Raw genomic sequence first — 27522 nt, 5'->3', positions numbered from 1 at the left:
TCGTTTATGCATTCTCGTCCTTCTTCTTTACAGGCTCTTCTTTTTTCTACCCCTCCACCTGTCCAATCGCCTCACTTGCAGAGCAGTTCCAGTTGTATGGCCTGTAAATTGTTGTCTCGTAGCAGTAGGTTAAGAAGTCCATTTGGCAATATTCTGGTGGAAATGTACCATTGGGAAGTGGCCCACGAACGTACATCGCAGCAGTCCTCAAACCTGCATTGGAAAATATCGACTGAGCACAAGTCACTACAATTAAGCGAGAGCCGGCATGCCTATAAGAAATGTGAGGTGAAACGCAGGTCAAAGTATCCAACACACTTGACGCACTACTTTGGTGTATATGAAAATTGATATATTTTCATGGCAATGAAATGCAGCTCAGTGCTAAATATTTGCTCTATTCGAGATGTTAAAGTATTGGAGTCGTACAACACGTAAATGACTATGGTTACGAACCAACCTATCCTTGTGATTAGAAGTAACTTTAAGCCGCCTAATTGTGGACCTAGCTATTCTTAAATTTCTGAATATATATATATATATATATATATATATATATATATATATCAAGGTATACCACCGCTAATCAATCCTTTGCCTTCATTGGCTGCTGGCTTTATATGGTCACGAATAACAATAATCGAGCCTCTTCTCTTCTCTTTCACTCATAGAGAGGGTATTGAATCTGCCCGCTCTCATGCCATTAGCTGGCATGCGAGGGTTTATTAGGCACATGTCTTCTCTCCTAAGTTCACGTGTTACGTGACGCCATCGGGCAAAAAAAGCATTCCACATCCGCCCACCATTGCTCTTAGTGGTGCTGGCTAACACTCCCAGGGCTATATCTAGCACAAATAAGTCCAATGTTAGTGGACGGATTAATGGCCGTCGCTCTAGCATAAATCATAGTGCATCGCATGTGTAATGCAAAAATTGTGCGTTTGGTCACCAATGGCAACAACTTATCTTATCGTCCTTTTTCATTTACCTTTTTCGTCATAATTTTCTACATTTCAGTTGCAACCACAGGTACTAACCTCTATACGTTCAGTATCCACGTTGCCTCGTGGCTTTTATGGCCGTTATCCAAATAGAGCCCTTATGTTTCTCTTCTTCTCATTTTATTGATATATATATATATATATATATATATATAACACTACAATAGGATCGCAAGTTGGGCGAGTTCGTTTGACTGCCTTTTGTAGCAACTGTGGTAACGGCAGGGTACAAAGAGGGAAAGGCTGCCCGAAAAGTCCGGACTCGTAATTTAGTTTTATTCCTGCAGAATAATGTATTATATTCAGACACAATGTTAAATCAAAATCATTGAAATAGCCACAAAAAAGAATTGCGGGCAGATCCCACACCCTGTGGGAATCGATGTTATGCGAAGCAGTGTTAACGAAACCACCAAGTTAATGAAAGGACCATGAGAGCACCAGGACATTGGCGGCTGTTTCATGGCCTACATGACAGGAATGTCATGACATTCATGGCATGACATATCATTTATGTTCCTCATATACTCTTGGCATAGTCTGACAATTTTGGTACACATCAAGTTAACAAAACGACCATGAGAGCACAAATACGTAGGCGGCTAGATAGATAGATAGATAGATAGATAGATAGATAGATAGATAGATAGATAGATAGATAGATAGATAGATAGATAGATAGATAGATACTGTCAAAGTAGCAAATGCTCGCCAAGAAATGCTTCGCATTTAAAAAAAATAGGGGCTTCACACTAGGGTTGCGAAGACTGGGCAAACAGCGAAGCTTGCCGCCCCGCCTAGCTTTATCTCAGTATGGCCAAGTTTTTACGAGGCTATGCTTCGAGACTCGGCCACGGTTTGCGCAAGGTCACCGCGGAATCATTGACAGCCCAAGGAGCAACGAACACTCGGTCATTAAAGTATCTGGACGCCTCTGGACGCTTAAACCCTTTTGCTCGGTTTCGCGGGCACGTAACTCTGGATCTTCTGCGAATCGCCGACGTTTCGCCGCCCCTTCGGCGCCGCGATACTCGAGATCGGACCGAAGTCGTCTCATTCGCTCTCGAGTAGCGACGCGGCGGCTTTCGCGCCACGCGTTCTCGTCTTCGGGTGTGACGCTCTTGTTCGGCCGCCACACTTCGCGGCGATGTGCTCGGCGCGGAGACGGTGGGGCTTATGTGTCACCGCGGCAGCGACGCGGAGCTATCTATCCCGTGGGCCGGCGCCGTGACGTCACGGATTAGCTCCTCGTCTGCGCAGCCGCGGCAACCACTGCGCAAGGCGCGGTGACGTCACGGCTCGGCAAAGCTAGGCGAAGCGATGTGGTGCACGCGATGACGTCACGCCCCACGCAGCTGTGGCTAGGCTCGGCGCGGTCGGCACAGCTGGGGCGAAGCTTTGCTAGGCGACGCATGCTGACGTCATCGCCAAGCGGAGGTTTTGCGGCGTACACTCGACGTACCATCCTCGAGCTTGCACAGCTTCGCTAGTTGGAAGGGATATGTGCCATTGCAATTGAAAACTTTCTGCACAACCTGCAGGATCAGCACACATTTCGGGCGTACACCACGGGACTACCGCCAGCGTAAACGGCTTCGTTGTTAAAATACGCATCATTATAGAGTACCCTCCCCACAACGAATTCTGCCGGTGTACGAGTTGTTTTTGTACGAGAGTGATACTGAAGCCTGGCTATCGCAGTCAGCACTTTTGGTTGCGATGTGAGCTACTTCCACGACAATTCTCGGGCAATGATCCCTGTGTTTAATTAATATACAGACATCGGCATATAATGACCAACACTTGCAATCAAATCATGCGCGAACACATGCTCATAATCAGTTTTGTTAATGACAGAGCGTACTCTCTTAGCTTAATATGTTCGGGTGAAAGCTTGCGAGAATCAGCCGACGATCGCGGCTGAATCTTGCGCGCGCGAGGGAGAAAGGCGGGGCGCAAGCGCGCCGTCTTCTTTGGCGCGCGAGACGAGGGCAGGGAGGCGATGGAGAGGGGGGGGGGGGGTTCTATTCCGGCGGCGGCTGCTGCTTGACAGCGATCCATATCTTGACAGTGATCGGCGACGTGCATATAGTGCGCGCACGCGCGAACCTCATCTTCAAACGATCTGTAATGTGGGCAAAGTACGCCGTGCCGAGTACCGGTAGCCTCGTATGCGCTTTGCTTTTGACGTTTAGTTCGGTTGAAGCGAGGGACAGCACGAAAGTCGATTCTCTCACTGCTGCAGCCGCGCTTCCTTACTCCAGTGTTTTGACAGCGAGTTTCCGCTATTATCGAGCAAGATGTAGTCCTGTTTACCTGTGCGCGCGTGACGCCGTGCTTGTTAATTTAGTTAGTAAGCGAATGTTTGCAAGCTTATAGGGCCGATAAAACTAATATGCTTACTTTGCATAGCTGTATACTAATTTGCTATCGCAATCGATGTTTCGCCTTTCCAGCGAATCTGCGAGATTTTTCTTCTGGTTACCTCAGCCGCAGATGTTATAGTAACAGACAATGCTAAACCTTAGACGCTAGTGGCTTCGCAGTTCTCCTGGCCGTAGGATGGCACACTAAAGGCAAAAGCCGCCAAATTTACGGCGAAAATAAAATGTGCCACAAAAGTGCGTCAAATGAAGCCGGGGACATATCGCCGATGGATGGTCTAAGTTTCGTGAGCGTCAATTAATTATGGGCTTTGCAAAACACTGTTTATTTGTTTAGTCGACAGCGTTAAACGTCGGTTATACGCAGTTTGTCAAAGTGGCCGGAGAAGTCTGAGAAAAAAGAAGTTTGTATTTGGTGAAATTACGCTTCATATATTAGGCGTTATTTGTGGGGCCATCTAAACGTCTCTGTCACAGTATGAGCTTTCCTCACAATTCCAACAGCCTCGTAATATAAACAGCATGCTATTCCTGAAGGAAAGCCCACGTTCGTAGTTTATTGACGGCCTTTGCTCTAGAATGCGTAGCCAGAGATCCGGATTGCACTTAGTGTATTCAAGATGCGGCAAGTAATTTAGGCTTTTGTCCGTGGAGATTTATACCTTCCATCGAGGACAAAGTTTACTAAATGGGTCTATCACTATGGCCAATGGGCATGCGAAAGAATTACGCCCTTAGTAAACACTTCCACGATGTGCTCGAAAGCGTTATACTTCCGTTACCCGCGATGCTTCCCTGAACCCTAATAGAACTGTGAGTGACTCGGACTTCTCTTTCGGTGGAAGTGTGGGCCATTCTAGGAGTCATGGACCGAACAATTTAGCGCTTCAGGCTTAATTATGGCCATTGGAATATATTATAAAATTCTCGTTCTGTGCCTATTTATTGCGTTCTTTGAGGCACGGCCGTCGCCGGCGCCCTCCGTGAACTGGACAAGGCACCTAGTTCATGTTGGGCGATAATAAATGGCAGGTTAAAGGTGATGCGAGGGCGAAGTTCTGAGTGCCTGGGTAATATCGGTCTGTGTAACTTCTGCATCTAGGTATGTCACAGCGTTATAGCTTTGTTCTACAAACGGCGAAGTATACAGCCCTGGGAGATGTATATCCTGGGAGAGCCATATCGGCTAGAGAGGTAATATTTAGTTAAAATTAGAGAATCGATGACTATCGTGCATGGAACGTGAATTGTGTGGACGAGTTACAAGCATTGCATGTTGCAAATATAAAATCAATAATGTTCTATATTTGAATATAATGAATCATGCAATATCACATGACACATATAATTTAAGCTGGAAAGTACATATCAGTAATGTCTGCATAAAACTGGCCTTGTGTCTTTAGTGAGCCAACCCTTTTCGATATGCCAACGCAAACATTTTTCTTGCTGTCTTTACCACTGTCACGTAAAGTGCAGCTGCAGCGGAAAAAGATTAGCACAAGTGGTCGATGACCGGAGCAGGGAAATTGTTGTACGCGGTGCTCTTGTTCCCGTGCACACTGGTATCTAAGTGCCGCGTGATTCATGTTTCAAAGAGGGTCTGCATGGTACTCTTGTTTTATGCGTGCCAGGGCACAACAGCGTCGCGCGCCGCAATTTATCGGATCGGGTGATTGGTCACTTGTGCTAATCATTTCGGCTGCACCTGTACATTTGGTAAACCTGGTGTTCTCCATATCGGTCTCATTTAAAGCCATTTATTCGACTTCAAAAACGGTTTTGCGTTTTATTTTCTGTGGAATACGGCACCGCAGCCAACTACTTTTTCAAGAGCTTTGGATACAGCCAGCGATATCTGTTTTGAAGTGAAGATTTTAAGAACGAACAATGACACGTGTAATAATCATCCATTATAAACAGCAACATTCACTGTATCAACGAGTAACATTACAAGCGCAAGCTAACTTAATTTGCATTGGCCTGCAAAGGCAGGCATGTTGAGTAGACGTCTTGTACATCATTATGGTGCAATAATATGGATACAAATACCACATCAAATGAAAATAGTTCATAACATTTCTTTAGCTATAAAATGTTCCGTTTTGGAACATTTTGACACGACCATTATTATTTCATTGCCTGTCGCTGTTTTTCTTGTATTTAAACTACCCAAGGATATCGTCCGTATATGAACGTAATAATGACATACTTGCTGTTTTTTATACGTCACTGTCTTTATTTTTCCTAATCTTTTACTCTCTTGATATCGGTGTTTTAAGATCTCAATTTTCCGTGGTATTTTAGTATGTATGTTATACGACTGTTTAAATGAGATTTCGTTACTTTATTTATACATTGATGAGTTCCATCCTTCCGTGTTGCTAATTATATATGTGCTGTGCTGCAAATTGTGTGAACATGGGTCTCCACTAGCTTCGGCTAGTGGCCCAAGATTTTCTGGTGTACTCTGCTGTTGCTGTGATCGAATAACATGAAATTGTATGAAGTCGATTTTTACAGCTACCAATAAAACCTCGCTGAAACTGATTCCCACAGCGTGTAGAATTCGCAGTGTTTCTCTCACTCATCAAATGCGTCAATAGCACCGCCTTCATAGTCTGAATTGAATGAATGTATTTGTCCTGCCTGCTTACAAGAATCAGAGCAGACGCTAGAGCACTGCACGGCCCAATTATTTTATCCTCGGCGGCCCAGGCCCGCTGCTTCAAGCCAGGTACCTGCCAGTACTAGCAGCCATAAGCCAAGGAACGGCCCAGGCCCATGACTGACCGCGCGTTGGCTCTGCGAGCAATTCACTACGTACTTGTACTTTGCGCGGTAATTTCTCGCAGAGCAAAAGCAGTCACGACGCACCTGGCATGGACCTTCATAGTGAAATTCCGTGTGAAGCTTAAAAATGTCACTGTTTAGGTTTTGTGTACATAGGTATAACACTCAAAGAGCGGTGCAAATAAAGCAATGCGGAAAAACTTTTTGCGGCAGAGGATGTGTAGAGTTAATGCGAAAAGGCTGACAGCAGGAAATACTTGGAGAAATTTCTAGCAAAGCATTTAATTCAGACTTTGCAGTGCGCACTTTTGGGTGTAAGCACCAGCGATTATGTACACCTGTGGAGAATGAGGGGGGGGGGGGGGGGTTCTCGCGAAGGCGAGGCATTGACATGGATAAAAGGATTAGCCTTCCGCTCGTGTTCCTCACAAGGTGTTATTTCAATAAACGGAGACGACTTGGTGCCACACAGCACGCGAGACATCTCTTGCTGCGCAGCACGTGCTAGCAGGTACAAGGCGTGTCACGGCCTTGGCGCGTTGGCGAACTTTGTGACCAGCGTAACCGATTTCGCAATTCGATAGTGCACCAGATCAGATGAGGGAGTTTGGAAACATCCTTCATTAAATGTTTTTCTTGACTTTCAGCGCTTCTATATTTTTGAGTTCTTCGTGCATTTCTTGCGTGACGTCATACATTCTTGCAACATAAGTCATCGACACGTTGTTCTCATTAATTTTGTTATTTATTTATTTATTTATTTAAAAAGACCTTACAGGCCTCGTGAGAGGCATTGGGTAAGGGGGGCATCACAAAGAAAAGGAAAACAGCATGCATAATTGATACACAATACACATGCACAATTAACTGGCATAATAATGAATGATTTCCTGCGTACGCTGGATGATTACACAAATATAACAAAAGGTACAGTTCACATAAGAATAGTCAATTCAATGTCGTATACATAAGAATACAAAAAAGCAACTACAACAAAAAATAACAATGGACAAATAAACTGAAGGGTTACATCAGTATTGCATAAAAATATATTGGACTGGTGACGTTCTAATCAGAAAAAAAAGGAAAGATAGTAATAAAAGAGAAAGAGCAAAGTGATCCCAAAAACAAAAAATCTAACAGAAGACATGGACATAGCTACAATTGTGCTTAAGTTCGTAAAGTAAATTTTTGGCGCATGTGTGCGACATGTAGTAGTGTAGTTATGCTGAGTTCATTGCGAAAAAAAAAACAATCCACGTGCCCTCAGTGCAGCTTGCTTCGTGGGAGGGAGGGGGACAGTCTAGCTATAATGACGCTAGTTCTACTACACCCTTTATGACAACTTGCACTTTTGAAAGGCTACGAGAAAAACTCATACGGGTCTTACCATTAGCTTGCTTTGGCGAAGAAGTCACTGTGAAAACGCTGCAGTTGTATGAGTCTGGCTCATTGTAAGTCAACGTCATATCAATTTCATACGTTGTATCGTCTGAAATATTTACATTAGCACAATTAGGCGGCTTACAGTATTGTATTTCTTATTTCGCATATTACGGTGAGTGTATTAAGAGTTACATCAAATCATTCGGGAGGAGTGCAAGATAAAAAAAGTGAACGCCTCAACATATGACCTGCTTTCTTGGAAACGTAGGATATAAAATAGGTTTATAAGAAAGATAGCCACATGTAGACATCCACTCTTATACTTTTTAAATAATTAGTAAGCTCCTACAAGCTTCTGCGGAAAGAGCAGGAGAAGCGAGTTTGAAGGAAACAGGTGCTGTGAGGGACCGATGAGTTGCCTACGCAGCGCAAGGAACTGACAATCTTCATTGAAAGTTGATTGCACCTGGAAATAAACAATGCAATGGGTGCTGTAGCGGTGGTTACAATAAAATGTCACAGTTTCGCCCTAAGGGCGAAGCAATGAATGCGATAGCAACACAGCAATGTCATACGAAGTAAGGTGAGCGGCTTTCGTAGCAATATGAATTGTAGTAAACATGAGCTGATTAAGTAAGCAGGTGTGCTGCGGCTTAAGTAGACCGACATGAAGAGAGACTCGATGACCACGAGAAGGCGCGTGTGAAACGGTGGTGTTGATGAGAAGCGGTTCCCGTGGGCAGCGCGTGCGAAGGGACACACCTGTAGCGCTGCACTGCCGACCCGGGCAGCATTGCATGTGTAGCGTGCGTTGGAAAATGTGGCCCGACTATTACTAACTGATTGAACAAGCGTGGTGTGAGCGCGCACAAACAAACATTAATAGATCACACTGAATCACTGCAGACAACGACTGTCAAAACGCTGGCACCAAGCGCATACGCCGCACCAACGGGCGAAGGTACGTGCGGTCTATTGCTTCAACGGAAACTGAGCGGGGAATGCACGGCGCATAAAGGTCAGAGCCGTGTGGAGATAAGCGACGGTGCGAGCGAGCAACGAGCGCGGTTGTTGGCAGAGAAGAAGTGCCCCCCCCCCCATCCGCTCCCTCCGGCGCTGGCTTACCGCTTCCTTGCTTGCGCGTGGGAGATTGAGTGCGTTCGCTCTCCGTGATAGCGCACGGCCCCGCACGCTTCCGCTCGGGCATACGGCGCGCGGCGAAGCTTTTATCTATAGGGAACCTCACGGCGACGGCGACGACGACGGCGACGGCAGAAATCCGGTTGAAGTGTCCATATAATTGCTATCGCAATAAAATAGTCATCCCATTACCCGCGCCGTTGTCGTGTCATCGTCGCCATAGAGCTGCTGTCATACCGTCGTTGTGATTCCCTCGTGCTCGTTCCATGGCCGTTATTCCAACTTTGTCATTCCACATTCGTCACGCCCTCGAACTCCTGCCACTGTCGTCACACAGTCATCAGCATAGAATTGCTCTCATGCCGTCATCGTCATGCTGTCGTTTTCCCATCATCATCATCACTTGACAAACGTTATCGCATGGCCGTTATGCCATTGTTGCCATGCCACCTTCGTCGTTTCGTCGACGTCAATCATTTCTCATATTTCTATCGTAATTTTTCTGTCGTCATGACAGCGTGATTACACCAGCGTTGCCATGTCATCGTCGTGATTGCGTCGTCTTCATGCCGTCGGCGTCGTTCAATCATCGTCACACTAAGATCATCATGCAGGGTTCCTGATGCAGTCATCGTCACGCCAATGTCGTCAAACAGTCGTCTTCACACATTCGTTGTACCATCATCCCGACACCGCCGTGGTCATTCCCCTATCGTCATTCTAATATTAATATTCGACTCTCGTCAAGCCACCGTCGTAACACAGTCGTCGTCATACCATTGTCGTCATGCCGTCGTCGTCGTACCACCTTCGTCGATCTATCGATATGATTATTTGTTCTTCATAATTTTGTGGCCATGCTTTCATCTATCAATCGTAATGATATCGCTGTTTCATACCTTTGTGGTTGTTGCGGCTCGTTCGTTGTCCGACAGTCGCTGCCACCGTGGCCATGCCATCTTAGTCATTCAAGTTTCGTCACCCGGTCACCGTTATGTCTTCGTCGTCACGCCAATTTCGTCAGACCCTCGTCGTCATCACGCTCCCATCGTTATACCATCGTTATACCATCGTTACACCAGCATCATACCTTAGCAATCACCGTCTCATTGTTGTCATGCCACCTCTGTCGTATAAATGACGTCATTTCATTGTCATCACAGTATTCGCATCATACAGTTGTCATGTCGCCATGCTCATGGTGCATAGTCGACGTTGGCAACCGAATGCCATAGAAGGGGGTCGGTGCTAAGCTATATATATCGCATGTAGCCGAAGCAATGGAAGACACAGAATGACCACCAGATATGTAGAAACGTGTCACTAAATTGCTCGAATGCTATTCGCCTTAGCGTCGATATCCCTCGTCGAACAAGTTCTGCCGTAATTTTTGGGATGGGGGCAATACGACGACTAGGTCAAGGTGCACACGAATAAAGTGTGCATCTGGCAGATTGAAGCAACCAATGGGAGTCGCTGTGTGTTGCTTAAATTGGGGTTTCTGACAGTTGAGAAAAGCACGTATCCAGCGGCGGAAGTTGTGTCGATACGTAGCTACAATTATTGTGCAGTGAGGAGGCGCTCAGTCGCACCGATGAGAGTGTGCGACAATATGTACAAAACATTGCAGACACTCCGGCTATGTGATACTGAAACGTAGAGGTGTGGGCAACAGGTAGAGGTGTCCAAAACTAGCGAAATTGCGCAGCCTAGAAGTACAACATCCTCTTATGCAAGGGCATACGAGTCCAAGTCGCTGTATTCGCTGCCTCGTAGCTGTGCTATAGCCATGGGTGCGAAATGCAGAGGTGGACGCTCGTCAACAGTCGCATTGACTTGTCCTTAGAACAGCGCGCCAGCAACGCGGTTGTCCATTGCATTGACGTTTAGATGCCACTTGTGAATTCAGAAATTTGAGCGAGTTGGCGGATCTCTACCGGAGTACGGGCAGATTTGGTAGTGGTCGAAGCGTAAGTGCGCGGCTTGTGGTCGGGTAGGATGTGAAACTCCCGACCTTTGATGAAGTGGTGTAGACGTACCGCCATTAAAGTTGCCAGAAATTTGCGACCGAATGTGGTGTACCGACTGGCTGACTTGGCGGCTGGCCGCCAAGCTGGATCGGCCAACTACCCAGTACTGCTCCGAGAGCAATGCCCGAGGCGTCTACCGTGAATGACATGTGTGCGTCGAACTTTGAAGGAGCAAGGAGAGTTACGTTGATAGAGCGGAGGGCTGTCTCTGCGTCTTCTTTCCTGGAGATAGTCCCGTTCAGTTTCGTCTGACCCGACAGCAGGGCTTGAAGCGAGTGCAAGATGGCGGCGTAGTCGGAAGGAACCGTCGGTAGTAATTGGTGTGGCCAAGAATCTTCCACATTACTGCAGTTTTTTTTTTTTACAGTTGATGGACGTGCAAACTGAATGGTTGCTTCCATACAAGCAGCAGTAGGTGAGATCCTACAGGAATCCACGCGGTAAGCAAGGAAGGCACAGAATTCTTCATGAAGTGTGGACTCCATATACTAAAAAGACTTTGTCATGAGCCTGTAGAAGGCGCTATGGTGGTAACTGCGATGTAAGTTGTTGAACTTTAAAGCGAGTCATTAAGTCCGAGCAGCAGCTATGTCGGAGGTAGCGAGCAAGTTTGAAGTGCCAGAGAAAGCGTTCACCGCCGATTGGCCCACGTAGAGGCTTGTACTCATTTAGTGCGAACACTCGAGTGCGTGGCCACTCTACAGAGTCAAATTGCCAACGCGATCGCGAATGGAAGTGAACCTGAGCATGTGTAACACAGGGGAAGTGTCGTCTGGAGGCACGGGCTTATGGTGTCTGCTACACTATTCGGGCGCGCTACGCCTTCCTTATCCTAAATAGATCTTTGCTTTCTCTACGACATTATCTCCGTGAGAAACCTGCCTAGTTATTATGTATCGTTGGATAAAGACAGATAATTACACCTTTTTCAGTCCAATGAACTGCATCACCGCAGGCAAATATCTATGTCTGCCGAAACAGTTCGGGTTTTACTGTTGTCATAAGCTGTTACGGGAGAATTAAAATCCCTCTCCGTGAAATAACGAGTTGAATAACGAGCTTAATGGTGCCACTGCAATTCATTTTACTCAGTTTCGGAAATCCACCAGCAACATACATGCGAGGCCTGTCTTAGCAGACACGACCTTGTAGTAGTGCGGTTTTGGTTCGCTTTAGCAGATTGCAAACCTGGCTCACCCGAACAGTGCAGAAATAATGTGACGCCTCTAAGATGCCCTGCACCTGCCTAACCTTTCTTCAGCGCGTGACCACGATTGCTGCACTGGCACCTCGCAGAGTGAAGCCGCGCGCGATTGTGTTCCCTCTGACAGTGGGGGAACCCGTAGTTCGGCGATAATAATGGTCCAGCGCAACGCCCGTCGCAAGGCAATATCTAGCGTGGCAGACTTCTGATCACAAGTCCTTATGTTCAAACCACTGAATGCAGTGACGGGCGGCGTGGTGTGGCGGCGTCAGGGCACCTCGATCGTAGGAGGAATAACGCATGCATCAGCACCTGTGTCGACGAGGTATTGGACCTTCGTGACGCGGTCGGTGACGTGATAGACATCTGGCCTTCGGTTTTTCGGTTTTCTTTTCGTGAGACCAGCTCGGTGGCCAGCTCGTTTATTTTATGGCTGAGCAGCTCGTTAGTGGTGTCTCAATTGAAGAGAATAAGAGCGCACCAAGGTCTATGATCCTGTTGGCCATTTGTACTGTAAAGGTGTTTATTAGGCACCAGCCTTTTGGGCCGACTGTTATTTCAGGGTCCGAGCTCTCAGAAAGCGAGGCGTTTTTCTAGGAAAGCGCAGGAGGCCAGGAGAGATCAACCCACTAGAAAGAGCTGGAGAGCATGACCCACTATGGCGTTCGTATCCTTCGCTACAATCACCCCCGGGAGCGAAAAGGGAGCCGTCGGCCGACCTAACAGCTAGGCACTATAAGCGGGTCATCGTAGGTATTGAGCGCTCGACCTTGGCAATGTGGTGTCCACTACGGCGCAGGACAGCAGAAGGTTCTACAGGTTCTATGACGTACTTGACGTGATATGTGCGTTCGACGATACGGTAGGGGCCTTCATACCTGGGCACTGGTTCGGATGAGAGACTAGGTGTAGCGAAGGAACCAAGAGCCACACAAGCGCTCCAGGAAGGAAGGTAGGGGCAGAAGTGGTGTCACCGCCTGTGCTCTTCTGACGCTCTTGGTCATTGGATGTAAAGACTTGTTCGAGATCACGGCATTCTTGAGCGTTGCCGTGTCAGAAATGGGCGCACATTCTGATGCATTCGGCCGGTACGGTAGAATTCTGCCGACCGTACAATAAGAAAAAAGGTGAAAAGCCAGTGGTGCTCTGAGTAGCAGTGTTATACGCGTAAGTTACAAAGGGCAGGATGGCGTCCCAATTAAAGTGGTCGGAGGTGACGAACATAGCAAGCATGTACCTGAGCGTACGGTTGAAGCGTTCTGTAAGGCCATTGGTTTTGGGGTGGTACGCCGCACTTGTGCGATGAAAATGTGGCACTCCTTCAGAATGGCTTCAACTAACTAGGACAGGAAGACACGTCCGCGATCACTGAGAAGTTCCTGGGGTGGCCCATGTCGCAGGATGAATCGCCGAAGCAGGAAAGAGGCAACATCGCACGCTGTAGCTGCCGGTAGGGTGGCTGTTTCGGCGTATCGCGTCATCTGGTCGGCTGCCACAATGCTCCAGAGATGTCCAGCAGACTTCACCCATACAAATCAATGCCGACGCGTCCAAACGGCCGGCTAGGGCAAGGTAAAGGTTGCACAGCGGCTGCCGAGAGACGGGCTGAAGATTTCCGGCGCTCGCAATCGGCACAAGAGCAAACAAACTTGTGAACGTAGCTGTACATCCCGCGCTAGTCAAACTGCGGTTGAAGGCGCTGGTAAGTCTTGAAAACTCCGGACTGCGCACACTGTGGATCAGCATTGAAAGCTGCGTATACTTCGGAACGCAGACTGCGGGGTACCACTAACGACTACTGGCGCCCGTCGGGGTTATAATTGCGTCGATGTAGCAGGTTGTCGCGAATCGCAAAATGATGTGCTTGGCGACGCAACGTGCGAGTGCTTGGTTGTGCAGATGAACCAGAAAGCAAATCTATAAGGAAGGCAATCCAATGGTTCTTGCGCTTCTCAGAAGCGATAGTGTTAAGGTCGAGCGAAGAAACAATAATCTCGGATACTGAGGAACAGGCATTGTCAGGCAAGGGAGAGCACGAGGGGGCGTCGGCGTCAGAATGCTGGCGTTCGTTCCGGTACAGCACGCGGGTATCATAAACCTGCGGGCCAAGTGCCCAGTGAGCAAGACGGCCCGAGGGGTCCTTCAAGGACGACAGCTAACATATTGCAGGGTGGTCCGTGACTACGTCAACTGGACGGCCATATAAAAAGGCCGCAACTTAGTCAGAGACCAGATGATGGCCAAGCATTCTTTTTCTGTCACAGTGTAATTTGTCTCAGATTTCGTAACCGTACGACTTCCATAAGCGACGACACATTCAGGAAATCGTTGTTTGCGTTGGGCAAGAACAGCGCCGAGGCCAACGCCGCTGGCATCTGTGTGCACCTCAGTAGGAGCTGTCGGGTCATAATGACGCAAAATTAACGGAGACGTAAGTAGATGACGCAGCTTTCTGATGGCCTCGTCGCACTGGGATGACCACGAAGTGAGAGGGCCGTTGTGTGTAAGCAGTTGCGTCACGGGTGAGATGATGGCGGCGAAATTGGAAATAAAGTGTCTGAAGAACACAGACCAATGAAACTGGGCAATTCTTTGACGGACGTTGGCTTAGGGAATTCGGCAACGGCCCGAAGTTTGGCTGGAACGGGGAGTATCCCATCCTTGGATACGACGTAACTGAGGATTGTCAGCTGCCGAGCTGCAAATCGGCACTTCTTTAGGTTTAGGTGTAGGCCAGCGTTTGTTAAGCACGTCAAAACACACTGTAAGCGTTGAAGGTGTGTTGTGAAGCCCGTCGCAAAAACTACAACGTCGTCAAGATAGCGCAAGCAGGTGTGCCACATAAAGCCGCGAAGAACTGTGTCCATCATGCACTCAAAAGTTGCGGGCGCATTACAAAGTCCAAAAGCCATTACATTAAATTTGTATAAGCCTTTGGGTGTTACAAAAGCTGTATTTGACCGATCGGAGTCTGTCATGGGTACTTGCCTATAACCTGAGCGCAGATCTAAAGATGAAAATAATTCTGCGCCTTGTAGACTGTCAATGGCGTCGTCTATGCGCGGGAGAGGGCACACGTCCTTGTGTGTGATCTTGTTGAGGCGCCGGTAGTCGACACAGAACCACACAGAGCCATCTTTCTTCGTAACGAGGACCACAGGGGATGCCCATGGACTGTTGGAAGGTCGTATCACCTCGCGGTGAAGCATGTAGTCGACTTGTTCGTTGATTACACGACGCTCTGCAGGAGATGCACGATACGGGCGTTGCCGCAATGCGGTTGCGAGCCAGTGTCGATGCCGTCTGTTACAGTTGATGTCCGGCCTAGGGAAGATTGCCGCACATCGAAAGAAGAACGAAATTCTTCTATGAGGCACAAAAGTCGAGATCGCTGGATGGGCGTAATGTCATCGGCAATAGAAGAACTAAACACATCACTGGACGGTCCCTCACAGGTAGAAATAGCAGTGAGCGAACTGGAACTAGCACAGCAATTGCCATCAGGGACGTCTATAACTTGCATGTCTTCGATCGCTTGTACATGGCCGAGACATTCCCCTCGGAGTAGCATCAGAGTATGGAAACAAGTTGCAAGCGAAAATGGTGCTGTAGCCCTGTTTGATGCCCACTGTCGCAAAAGGTAGCGGCAGGCATGTCCACGTGAGGAAGCGGTCAGATGGAGACAGTAGATCAACAGCGTCCGAGAGGACACTGCAGTACAGGGGCAAGACCGTTGACGTGTTGGGGGAACGTGGGTGTTGTCTTGTACAAGTAGCTTCCTCAGCAGAGAAGTATTGTCGGTGAGCGGCAAATCTAACAACGGCGAGAGTTCCATCTCGCCCCGTGCGCAATGAATAACGGCATTGTCGCGCGAGATGAAATCATAGCCCAGAATAACGTCATCAGAACACGAGGTCAGGTCGCCAATAACAACACGTGCAGCGCAAGCCGCTAAGGGGTGGATATGCTGAGCAGTGGCTGTGCGGAGGGACCATCCAGAAAGGGGCGTCGTGACTTTACGAAGTAGGCGGCAAAGCTTAGCGTCCATATGACATACGTCGGCTCCTGTGTTCACGAGTGCAGATGCGCGAACACCGTCCACAAACACTTCGATCACGTTTGAAGGACTGCGTTGAGGACTTTCGCGTTTCTACGGCGCCGCCGCCCTTGCCTCTTGGTCTGCGATGACTAGTTTTCCTCGTCCCCAGTTACGGGACGGGGTCGCATCGGCGACACTGAGCGACGGCGTGGAGACAGTGAACGGCGGGTAGTTGGCGTTGGCCGAAAAGTCGGTTACATAGCCGAAGGGCGGTCGTAATTTCGACATTTGAACAGGCTTGTCACGGATTATGCAGCGATAGGCGCCTGAACGTGATTCCTATAAGGAGCAACGTGACCGGCATAGCCACACGCAAATCATATCGGCCGGTTGTCGGAAGTACGCCACCGTTTGCTGGGGCAGGTCTCATCCATGCAAGAGGTCTCGTTGTACAGAGCTGCTGCTGGCATGACGACATGGTGGACTGCAGTCGGGGCCTAGCCGCGACGTCGGCATAACTGAGAGGCACACTCGGAGAGAGTGGTTGAGTCCTCACGACGACTTCAGCGTAGCTGAGTGGTGCAGCCGTCGGGACCTGTTGGGGCGTCGCGACAACATCAGCGTAGCTTAGTGGAGCGGCCGCAGGAAGATGTTAATGCTGGTCTAGCAAGACCTTGGCGATTTCTTGCTCGATCACGCGACGGAGCGTGGGCAAAACATTCGCGTCAGGCTGTTGCACATGGTGCGGCTGGGCGAAGATTATATCAAGGAGAGCTGACGTGCAACTTCCTCCCGAATGAACGCTTTCATTTCTGTAGGTAGAGCTGACAGGTCGGAGATCGTGGCTGAACAAGCAATGTGTTCCTCACGTGATGAAGGGCGACGTGTCAACGAGTGTCGCCTTCGTAGCTCCTCGTAGATTTTGCATAGACTGACGATTTCAGTCACGAACTGAGGATTTTTTGCAAGTAGCATGTTGAACATATCCTCGTCGATCCCTTTCATAACATTTCTTATTTTTTCAGATTCCGACATCGTCGTCTTGACTCTTTTGCATAAGTCCAGAACATCTTCAATGTAGCTGGTAAATGATTCACCTGGTTGCTGTGCACGTTGTCGCAAATGCGATTCCGCTCGCAACTTGCGCACCGCAGGGCGAGCAAACACCGCCAATAAAGAAGTCTTGAACGAGGACCACGTCGGAAAATCGGTCTCATGGTTGCTGTACCAGAGACTCGCGACACCCGCAAGATAATAGAGCACATTGCTCAGCTTGGCGGGCTCGTCTCATTTGGTGAGAGCGCTTACCCTCTCATCAGCCAGTCCTCCACATCGGTTTCGTCCACGCTGCTGAAGATGGCAGGGTCCGTGCGGAGAGGCACACATGAGCACATAATAAACTGAGGAGGTGCCTGCTGGGATGGTGTAGTAGAAGACTTGCAAAAAGCAAAGGCAGATGTTCCAATTACTAGATTACCATGCGAGCGGGCAGTCAGACTAACGAAAGGTGAATGTTAAAGGGGTTACAACCAGGGAGAGTTAATATTAGAAAATAATTTAGAGAAATCAATTTAGGTAAAATAAATGCATCTGAGGTGTTCAATACAGATACAATAATTAGCGGGGTAATCGTTTTGTTTCAGTTAAATAGTGAAATACTACGCAACACAAATCTCTGTGAATATTTCAGGGTCCGGCCTCTCAGGACGAGTGGCATTTTTCGAGGAAAGCGCAGGAGGGCAGGAGGGATTCACCCACTAGGAAGAGCTGGAGAGCATGACCCACTATGGCGTTCGTATTCTTCGCTAGAGTGCCGACAAGTCGGGAGATTCTGAAGAAGACACGCTGAATATCATGCGCAGCTGTCGAGACAGCCGCGGCAGGAAGCGCTTGCGAAGGATTGATGTGTCCAGTGAAGCTGTGCGGTCTCTGATTAGATGCGTTATGCGACGCAGGAGATCGGTGGGTTTGCGGTCACCGTGTTACTCTGCGGTGAGCGGCTGTTGCTAGCGACACCGTTCTCACTCGATTGCGCGTCGTATGAGTTCCGCCCTGACATAGTCGTACGGTTTCTCAGCAGGTGAAGAGCGCATGATGTGGTAGTGTGCCGATGATGTGATTATTTCGTCCTTTGAGAAGCCACGTCTACTCGGTGAAAAAGCGACTCCATGCTGAGAAACCACAGCTGCGACGACAGCGACGGGTACCGTGGGGTTTGACGTCGCATTGTTTTTGCGTTTGTTCCCCATGGTGTGCTGCAGTGGGCAGGCCTCGAGGCTCGACCGTCTTGAATAACAACGACGAGAAGTCGTGAAAGTCAGTTGACATCGTTGGGTCGGATGAGGAGGTGGCGCGGTGGTGTCTTACGTCGGGGAGCATCCCAAGGTGGTACACATGCGGGAAGGCGTAAGGTAATCTCTGTTCCACATATTTTATCTAGTCATCGTTAGAACACAGGTGACCGCGAGCTGACGCGTTGCTGCCTAGATGGCGGATCTTCTGCCGGATCGTTCAGATGTGCCACCTTCTGCGGTTCAGGTGTGCCACCTGGTTCGAGGGTGGGAATCGTGCTGAGGCGCAACTTCGCCTACATCGGTCTGGCGATGACGGCTGGCTAAGGCCTTCCAGTCCACGAATTAGAACGAAAAAAGGCATCCAAACGCAGGTAGAAACAAAAAAGATGCACCAAGCTATCTTAGAGCTATGTATGAAGCAGTGATATTGCGCAATAAGCGAAAAAGATGGATTCCAACACAGATGCGCTCGTCCTAACTGCGCGTGCCTAAAACCGCAACCGGAAGTTCGACATTACTCAACAAAAAAGGCGGGCTTATCCCGGAGATTGCGAAGTCTATACATTAATCGCCCTTTCCGAAGGTGGTACAGTCTGAAAATATGAATGTAAAGGAAAGGAAAGGGTAAAGGGGCCCTGAACCACTTTTTATCCAAGGTTAGAAACGCATTTGAAGTTAAAATAGACTTAAAATAGACTTAGAAGTTAAAATAAAATTGAAGAAATAATTTGCCGCAAAATGTACTTGACTGCGATTCAGAAGAAGCGGAATTATTGGCAATCAAACAGCGTTCGCAGTGCTTGCACTCCATCTTTAATGATTTGCACTGAGAAGGCTATGGTGGAGTGGGGTGAGCCCAGAACACTCCACCTTCTGAACGTCACCGTGGCCTACCATTCACGTTTGATTTTAGATGTTAACGTAGACGCCAGTACTTCCGATTTTGGGGCCTACGGCGCCCCTACCACATGCCAAACGAAGTTGTGCTCAGAGAGCCGCAGTGCACTTAGACACTGGACCGTCGTGGCACCTAGCGGCTGCCGCGGTATCTACGCTACGTAGCAGACCGCAGCTGTACATTCAACTAGAGTGCGTAGGCACGAGAAGGCTTGGGTGCGTGGTCGCGCTCAATGCTCCAGTCTGACGGTGCTAACGTGGTGCGGACCGGCTCAGTCCTTCACCAGCTTGACCGACAGATATTAGCCATAACCAACCTCCTATTTTGAAGTGCTGTCAATAAGTCTGCCAAGGCGCCTAACCAGCAGCAGCCAGTAGTGACCGCGAGCTGTGAAACGAGCCTGTGGTCTTAAGTTAAGTTTCGCGTGGTTCGAGACTGATTGAGCGTACAAAGCTAGTCGAAATTAGCGGGAGACGACCGCTACGACAGCGATAAGCAGGCTGGTCAAAAATGAATTCTTACGAGCGCGTCCGCGGCCGAGCGGGAACAGAGTATAGTCGGCTTCTTCCGGAAATACGTAATTATCATTAAAATTCGAAAGCAGAGTTTCTCTTACTTCAGCCTCTTCATTAAACTTCGTCAATAAATATACACATTACAGTATGAAGAAGGGCACTGATCCAAACAAATCCAAACACTCTTCTTGATTGATGTCAGCTATTGACAAATAGCAACCCTGTCTCCTGGACGATTCATGACGAAAGAAAATGCCCAGAAAAAAGTGAGAAACTCGGCTTCGGTTGAAAAGAATGCTTTTGAGAGAAATGTGAATTCGTGCACCGCTTACGAGTTGGACGCGCCACGCACCACGGCAAAACTTGGCTGAGATGTTCATCACGGTGTACGCTATCCGCGGACCATGTTTTTTTCACCAAGCTCGAGGGTTTGTTCAGGAACCGTTTAAGTAAAGCGCTCTATGTAAGATGGCATTAAATCAGGTTAGGCTGGCGTAAGATGAGGTCAGGGGACTCAGCAGCAAATGGGTATAAAACAAAGAAATGGAAGGTTTTCTGGGAAGCGTCCGTTCGCTCAAAAATAAAAACACAAAAATATAGAGCATACCACATGGTATAATAATGCGGCCCGGAATACCTTGTCTTTATTCGAAGTCAACTGCTGTTGACTCGGTTTTTTATGGCGAGGCATTACAGAAAGTGAGTTCAACTGCGACGTAATACGTATGCCAGGTACGTAAACCTCTAAATTGATGAAGTACTAGCTGTGAATCTTTTTTTTTGAGACAATAATGTATATATGTATATATATATATATATATATATATATATATATACCACAATTGAGCGATGGCTGAGGCTCGTGCCTGCGATGAAATAGATTGCTGCTTATTATCTATTATTGCAGAATTTTAAAGCATAATGTAGAAAGAAAGCGTTATTGAAGAGCTAACGCCTTCATCATACAAAGCGCTAAGAAAGTGTGTGTATAATTTTTTGGTTTTGTTTGCTGCCGAACGATTCCTTATGCTTTCAGCGATTTGTTTCATTGCGGACAACTTAGATAACTTACAATGCATAGAGCAATACTATACTCACCTGTTGTGCTGTTGTATTTCATTTCAATTGGTGGCGTCGGAGGTATAACAAATGTTGCGCTATAAGACGTGTTCTGCCTAGGGTGAAAATCGGTAAAAAAGGTGGTCCTTTTCAAAATACCATACAAATGCACCCACTTCAATATTTAATCTTTAGCTTTAACATGTGCACAAACACATTCATTTAGCTCGAGCACGATTACATTTCACCTGTCTGATGATATTGGTCTTTAAAGGAAGTTCAATAGTCAATCTACATCGCGTCATTGTGGACTTATAAGCAATATCGCTACCTAATTAGAGGCGAAATTATTTCTCTTCCAAACCATGAATGATACGTAATACTTGTGATTACGAAGTCACGCCAGTTCTAAAGAAAACAATTTCGTGAAATGCCCTAACATTCCTATACCTGATAAGCTCTACTGCTAAGGTGGCATTGATTAGGTAGTCCATAAAGATATGACTGCAACCCACTCCCTACGAACAAAAATATTTCTCACCACTACAACTGTAACCTACACCCAATTTTCCGTTCCCATTCATATGACGGTTTGGGTTCAGCGGTGTGAGATCAAGATGGCAACGCAGTTGTCGACGCTGGTAAGCAATGTTTACCATACTTTTTTCTCCGGCCGTCAATATCACTATCTTCTGAGAATTATTAACCTATCTTGGAAACTACACTTTCGCTAATATTGTTAACGTACCGCTATTTGAAGTACATATACCGAGTGTTTCGACGAACACTTCAAAATAATTGTAAAGGTTGCTTGTGGCAGACAGCGCAATTTTACTTCATGAGCTGGTCTACTCGAAGAGGCAGACATTACTTGCACAAGAAACTGAAATGCATAATGTACTAATTAACCAACATTCACTAATTTAGTTTTTAACTAATTACCTTACGCCCATATTGCAATTTACAAATTCTAGCAATGGAGTTCGCATGGCGGATCCACTTGGAACGAATTGTCAGGATAACACCAGTTTCCAGATATTAATTCCCGAACATTGCGGAGAAATGCATTGGCATTCCAGTTACTTTTGTGCTTCAATGCATAAAACGACGTTTTGTTAAGAAAGTAACTCGAACGCCGGTGCATTTCTCCGCAAATTCGGGAATTGATATCTAGAAACTGGTGTCATCCCAAGAATTTGTTCTAAGTGGATCCAGCTCGCGAACTCTGCGGCTAGAATTTGTAAATTGCAATATAGGCCATACGGTATTTAGTTAGAAACTGAATGAGTGAAATTTCGTTAATTAGTCGATTATATTTTTCAATTCTTTAAAGTAATGTCCTCCTTTTCGAGTAGACCATCTCATGAACTAGAATTGTGCCATCCGGCACTGCCAAGCCATAATTTTTGTTAAGTGTCCGCTGAAACACCCTGTATACCTTGACGAATGTTAGGTTGACCTGAAGAACTCTGTCTGTATACCTGGTAAAGCTCCTGAGGTGTTTTTTTTTCCTTGTTTACTGACGTATACAGAGGGCTAAAGCTTAATTTTTGACTGCCAATACATCAGCATTTGCATTCTCAAAGCAAGAATTCTGTCCTATTTAACTGCATTTGTCTAATCGGGAGACAACACAATGTCCAATGAGATCCTGCCTGCGCTGAATATGCCTCGCGGAAAAGCAATAAAGAAGATTTCCTTAACTTGATCGTAAATCTTCTTCTTCTTTCTGGGGTTTTATGTGCCAAAACCAGTTCTGATTATAAGGCACGCCGTAGTGGAGGGCTCCGGATTAATTTTGACCAACTGGGGTTCTTTAACGTGCACTACAACGCAAGCACACGGGCGTTTTGTGCTTTCCCGGCCGCGGCGGCCGCATTTCGATGGAGGCGAAATGCGGCCGCCGCGGCCGGGATTCGATCCCGCGATCTCGGGCTCTGCAGCGCAACGCCTTAGCTGATTGAGCCACCGTGGCGGGTAACTTGATCGTAAATAAGGACTGTTAATACTTGCTCGAGGAGTTTTGTTTTTAAATCTAACAGCTCGACAGAAAGCTGTGATGCATCTTGCTTAGGGATTCGATTGCGTTTTGAGCGATGTGAAATTACATGCACAGGTCTTTATAGCGCTTTCGCGGTAAAGGTTTTCGCACATTACACCTAGGGCGCTTCCTGCATTCGCCAAACACGTACCTGCGGCGAGCATTGCCGTTGTCCCTCGGCGTAACCGCGCTAACGAGCATATCGAAAGATGAAAGCGAACGCGGAGCGCAGCGTGAGAAGAAACGCGTAGTGCCACGAAATACTTGCGATGACCGCTACGAGATGGCGCCAGAGAAGCGCGCCGTCCTTTGTTCACCGATGGCATGCTGCGAGAGAGCCCAACGACACCATATAAGGAAACAAAGTGCTGCATTAGCGGAGGTCTGCCTTTGGCGGCAGCTGAAAATCGTGCCCACGCGTCACGCTGCTTGTCGCGATCCTCCGATCAGCGAGGCAGTCGCGTCACACTTAACTGCGTTTGCGACATGCCGAACGACACACATTGTGCACGCCAACGAATATATCGCAAAATGAAAACACATATTGAGCTGCGCTCAAATTTCGCATTAGGGAGTACCGTAATCGTCGGTGAATTGTTCTTCCCGACTGCTTTGCCAAGATGGCCCACTAATTTTGGGGTCCGCATGGGCAAACAAATGGTATGATATGGCGGTTTGGGTACCATCTCATCGCTTGTACCCCGCGTTGACTTCGCCGAAAGGCAGGCGAAATCGGGAGTGGCCCGAAAATGTTTGTACAATCGTGGAGGCTGATTGCAGAAATTGGAATCAATACAGTTTTATTGCGCCCTAGGCCGGTATCTTGTAGCGATTCCGTTAAAGAAATAATGCATTTTCGCGCTTATCGCGCCTAGTCAGTGGTAAGAGCGACGGTCCGCTCGCGTTATCAACGGGATCAGCCGGCCGTGAGCGGTAAATGATAAGACTAGTGTAAAATAAGTCATAAGGCATCGCAACAAAATCGCGGCCCTAGTGGCGCTATAACGTAAAATGATTCCAAACTTCGCCTGTCTGTCACGCGACGTCACGAAAACCGCGATAGCTCCCTATCTGATGCAACGTGTACACACTGATTATGCATGATTGAACCGCACAAAAGAAAAATAATCGTTCCTGATTCAACGCCTTTTCACCATTAGCCCTCTGCTATTGGTCCAATGTTTTCTGGCTACGCCCTCTTCGCTTGTCTGTCACGTGACCTCACAAAACCGCGAAAACCAACCACGTCAAAGTGACGTGCACGCGAAAAAAATGCATTCATATGCCGAACAAAACTAAAAATTTTTCTGAATAGCCACAGACTGCCCCGTTGAGTAAGGAATAGGAGATGGCTGCCCGCCGATCGCTCAGGCACTCGCTACTCGCACCTGCCGGTGAGCATGTATTTATTTGCGCATGATAAACCTTTTTGCGTGGCAGTAAAACGTTATCGAGCCTTTTCGCCATGCCTACAACATCGCTCTGCCAACTCCTCCTTGCTGAGGATCCGTTTTAGCGGCACTCTTATTCTTCTGTTGCATGCCGCCACGATTTTCGACCAGCCACCGCAAGGTAAGTAAGGCGAAGCGGACCAATCGGAGGAGCCGGCACCACCCTCTTCATGCGGTTATCTATTTTCACTGTGCTGGCTCGGCCCCATCAAAACCATCTCCACTAGAGCGTGCTCCTCGCCTGTTGTCAGCCAATTAGATAAGAAAAACCGCTGAGTCTAGACAATGTTATTGATTTTGAAAGCAAACAAAGGTGACCTCCTATAAACGAGGAGAGAGTTTGATTGGTTTGTTCAGACGACGCTGTGGGTCACCGCCCGATGCTTGCATCGGTGGTTACGTAAATTTGACGTCGGGAGTTTGGAATCAAAACAGTTTGGAATTATTTTACGTTATAACGCCCTACAAATAGAATCGTTCCAAGCGCGGATCCCTGCGGCACTCCCGATTTCACGTGTGCTAATCGGGAATTATTCTCGTTAACCAAATCGGTTTGATAGCGGTTAGTTGGGAACTCAGCTATCCAAATGTACGTGAGTGTTTAAGTTAAGACGGGTAAGCTTTTTTATTAGCCGAGTGTGAGGGAACTTGTCGAAAGCTTTTTTTAATCCACAAACACGGCATCAATTAGTCACATCTCACGTACAGCATTAGGAATATCGGTAATTAACTCAAATATCTGCGTTTCGCATGGTCGACAGCGCAGGAAACCATGCTGGTTAGAAAAAAGTAAGTTATTTTTCCGCAAATACTTCATGACTGAAGATGAAATGATGGGCTCGAGCAATTTGCTGCCGATACTAGTGAGCGACATTGGCCTGTAGTTGGGTAAGAGCGGTCACCCGATTGAAATATAGGGATTACGCGGGCTACCTTCTAGTCGTCGAGTTCACAGCCTGTGTCGAGTGATTGTGTGAAACAAAGCACTTAACATATGAATTACTTGTGGCGTTGCTATCTTAAGTAGCTTGGGCCGTATGTCGTCAGGCCCAGGTGCAGAATTCGCAGGAAAGCGACCAATGGGTGCTGCGACGCTTTCAGGAGTATATATATATATATATATATATATATATATATATCTTGCGTATTAAAAGTTAAAGAAAGAACAGGTAGAGTAGATACTAACGGGGATTTCAACAGGATAGTCAGCGCTAACGAAATTACCGAGTTCGAATGCGGCGTCTGACGAGAATAAGAGTTTTCCGTGTTTGCCTATTGATATTTGAGATTTTGAACCGTAATTTGTACTGACAACTTTGCAAAAAAAAGTTTGCAATTGCTTTTTATCATGTTTGAGATATCATTGTTATCAAATTTGTCTTTTGCTGTTTCGATTACAGTTTTACATAAGTGCGCATGTTCACGGTAACGCTTCCAATCATCCTCAGACGTCGTCAGTTTCGCTCGTGAGTGTAATCGTTTCTTTTTATTTATGCAACGTTTTACATCAGTCGTGAGCCATGTGCTTCGTGTTGATGTGGCTGTAGCGAGATTAGGTATGTACTTTTCTCTTAGTAAAATATGTTTGCCGCAGATAACTGCCCTGTTTTTGTTTGTATTATGGTCGCTAAGAGAGCTTAAGAAATCAATAGAAAATGAAGACAGTAGACTAGAGATCGCCTTAATATCTGCTCGCCCGTAGTCAAGTATAGTTTTCTTTGTGTTACTTGATTTTTCTCTCAATATTTGGAATTCACAGTGCAGGATTTTGTGATCGCTAATGCCTTCTAACACAATGACAAACATGTTCTTTGGACCAGTAGTGAGCACGAGCTCCAAAATCCATTCGCCACGCGTGGGTACAGAAAACAATTGGCTTAAGTCAAAGAAAGAAAGCAAGTTGCAATTTTGCCACTGTCGTTTTCTTTTGCCACCGAGAGTTTCACGTGCCCGCCAGTCATTATAGGGATAATTAAAATCCCCAGCCACAATAATTTGGGACCACTGAAATTGCGTCTTCATGGTATTTAGTGACTCATTTAGGTTGTCTGGAAAGTCTTCGGTTGAATCTGGCGGGTGGTAACAGACCCCGATAGCACAAGTTACAGCTGCAGAGAGGCGAAGTGCAACCCAAAAAATTTCTAGGCCCCTGTCAGGTACAATGACAAGTCCCTGCTTATCTGCTCTTGTAGCGATTAACACTCCACCACCTCCTGACACCGTTCTGTCTTTTCTAAATACTGTAAAGTTTTTAAACATAGACAGCTCGCTGTCTGACACGTCAATAGATAACCATATCTCCGTTCCAAGAACGATATCAGCGGAACCCGCTTCGAGGAAAGCACAAAAATGGTCAGCTATCATTTATAGCGAGAAAACGTCTTACCAGATTTTAGATTCATTCAGCATTGACTGAGTGAAATTGTACGTTGTGTTGGTCAGTGCGACTTTACGCATATGTTCACAGGTATTAGTTTCATTAAAGCAGTCTTCACCATTGCATTCCTTCACACCGTCTTTCTTTGCACAGAAAGAATGCAAGAAAAGTGGTTCACTTGTGTTGAGTACCTAAGTGAAAAAGGATGAAGGATGATCAATAAGGGGGCTGTCAGATGGAGTAGATAAAGTGTCTGAGAAAGGCTAGCCAACGTTTCGAGAGGACGTGGCCCTTGATGAAGATAGGTCCTCCTATCTAAATGTAGGCCAGGCATTCTGATGCACTTTATCCCTCTTAATAAGCTTTATACTATAGATGAAGCATGTAATTCATAGACCAAAATAAAAATAAATCGCCATTAGCACTAGAAAATACAACGTTCTTCGTACTCCATGGAAAGACTAGTGCATCAGCGAACTAATAAAATAGTGGTTTCACTTTGTCACTTAGTGATGACGTGTGACGACAGCCCGTCATCGCTTCATACTGCGGCAGTTGAGGCTGAAATTCAGGACTCCTAGCGACCTTCTCTTACGACGTTAGCAATCTAAGCAAGCTGCGACCATGAACATAGGGTATAAGGAATATATTACGTAACCCTTCGTGCAACATGCAGGTCTTCTACGTCCAGTGCTCGAAGATCGCCGCACTTAACGCCGTAATACAAAGGTTCTATTCAATGGCCCGCACCTCAACTGCCTTAGGAGTCATGTGCCTGCAGCATATCCGTGTGCCGCAGGACGTTTTTCTAATTTCTCATTCTCACGCTAAGTATGCAGCGCAGCGGCCAGCAATCACTTCAGCAATCTAAGCAAGCTGCGATCATGAACCCCAACTACGCGCGGTGGGT

The 27522-nt window shown here is 47.1% G+C and overlaps 1 protein-coding gene across 1 annotated transcript; it reads right to left on the bottom strand.

The window, feature by feature from the left end:
• On the bottom strand, positions 1–26797 carry LOC125940371 (uncharacterized). Its single transcript, XM_049656457.1, has 4 exons — positions 26622–26797; positions 20783–20859; positions 7569–7670; positions 1–213 (listed from the first exon to the last, which is right to left on the bottom strand). Exons 1-4 carry the CDS (start codon positions 26690–26692, stop codon positions 47–49), a joined length of 417 nt encoding a protein of 138 aa, XP_049512414.1. The 5' UTR covers positions 26693–26797; the 3' UTR covers positions 1–46.
• Positions 26798–27522: the final 725 nt, after the last annotated feature.

Source organism: Dermacentor silvarum, chromosome 9, assembly GCF_013339745.2.
Source record: "Dermacentor silvarum isolate Dsil-2018 chromosome 9, BIME_Dsil_1.4, whole genome shotgun sequence".
Classification (NCBI taxonomy): domain Eukaryota; kingdom Metazoa; phylum Arthropoda; class Arachnida; order Ixodida; family Ixodidae; genus Dermacentor; species Dermacentor silvarum.
The sequence above is the reverse complement of the archived record's forward strand: the minus strand, read 5'-3'. Positions and strand labels throughout refer to the sequence as shown.

Coding starts and splice junctions, on each gene's coding strand:
- LOC125940371 (XM_049656457.1), bottom strand. CDS start 26,692: ATGCGTAAAGTCGCACTGACCAACACAACGTACAATTTCACTCAGTCA. Junction 20,860..26,621: donor CTGAATGAATCTAAAATCTG/GTAAGACGTTTT, acceptor TTTTCACCCTAG/GCAGAACACGTCTTATAGCG. Junction 7,671..20,782: donor GAAATACAACAGCACAACAG/GTGAGTATAGTA, acceptor TAAATATTTCAG/ACGATACAACGTATGAAATT.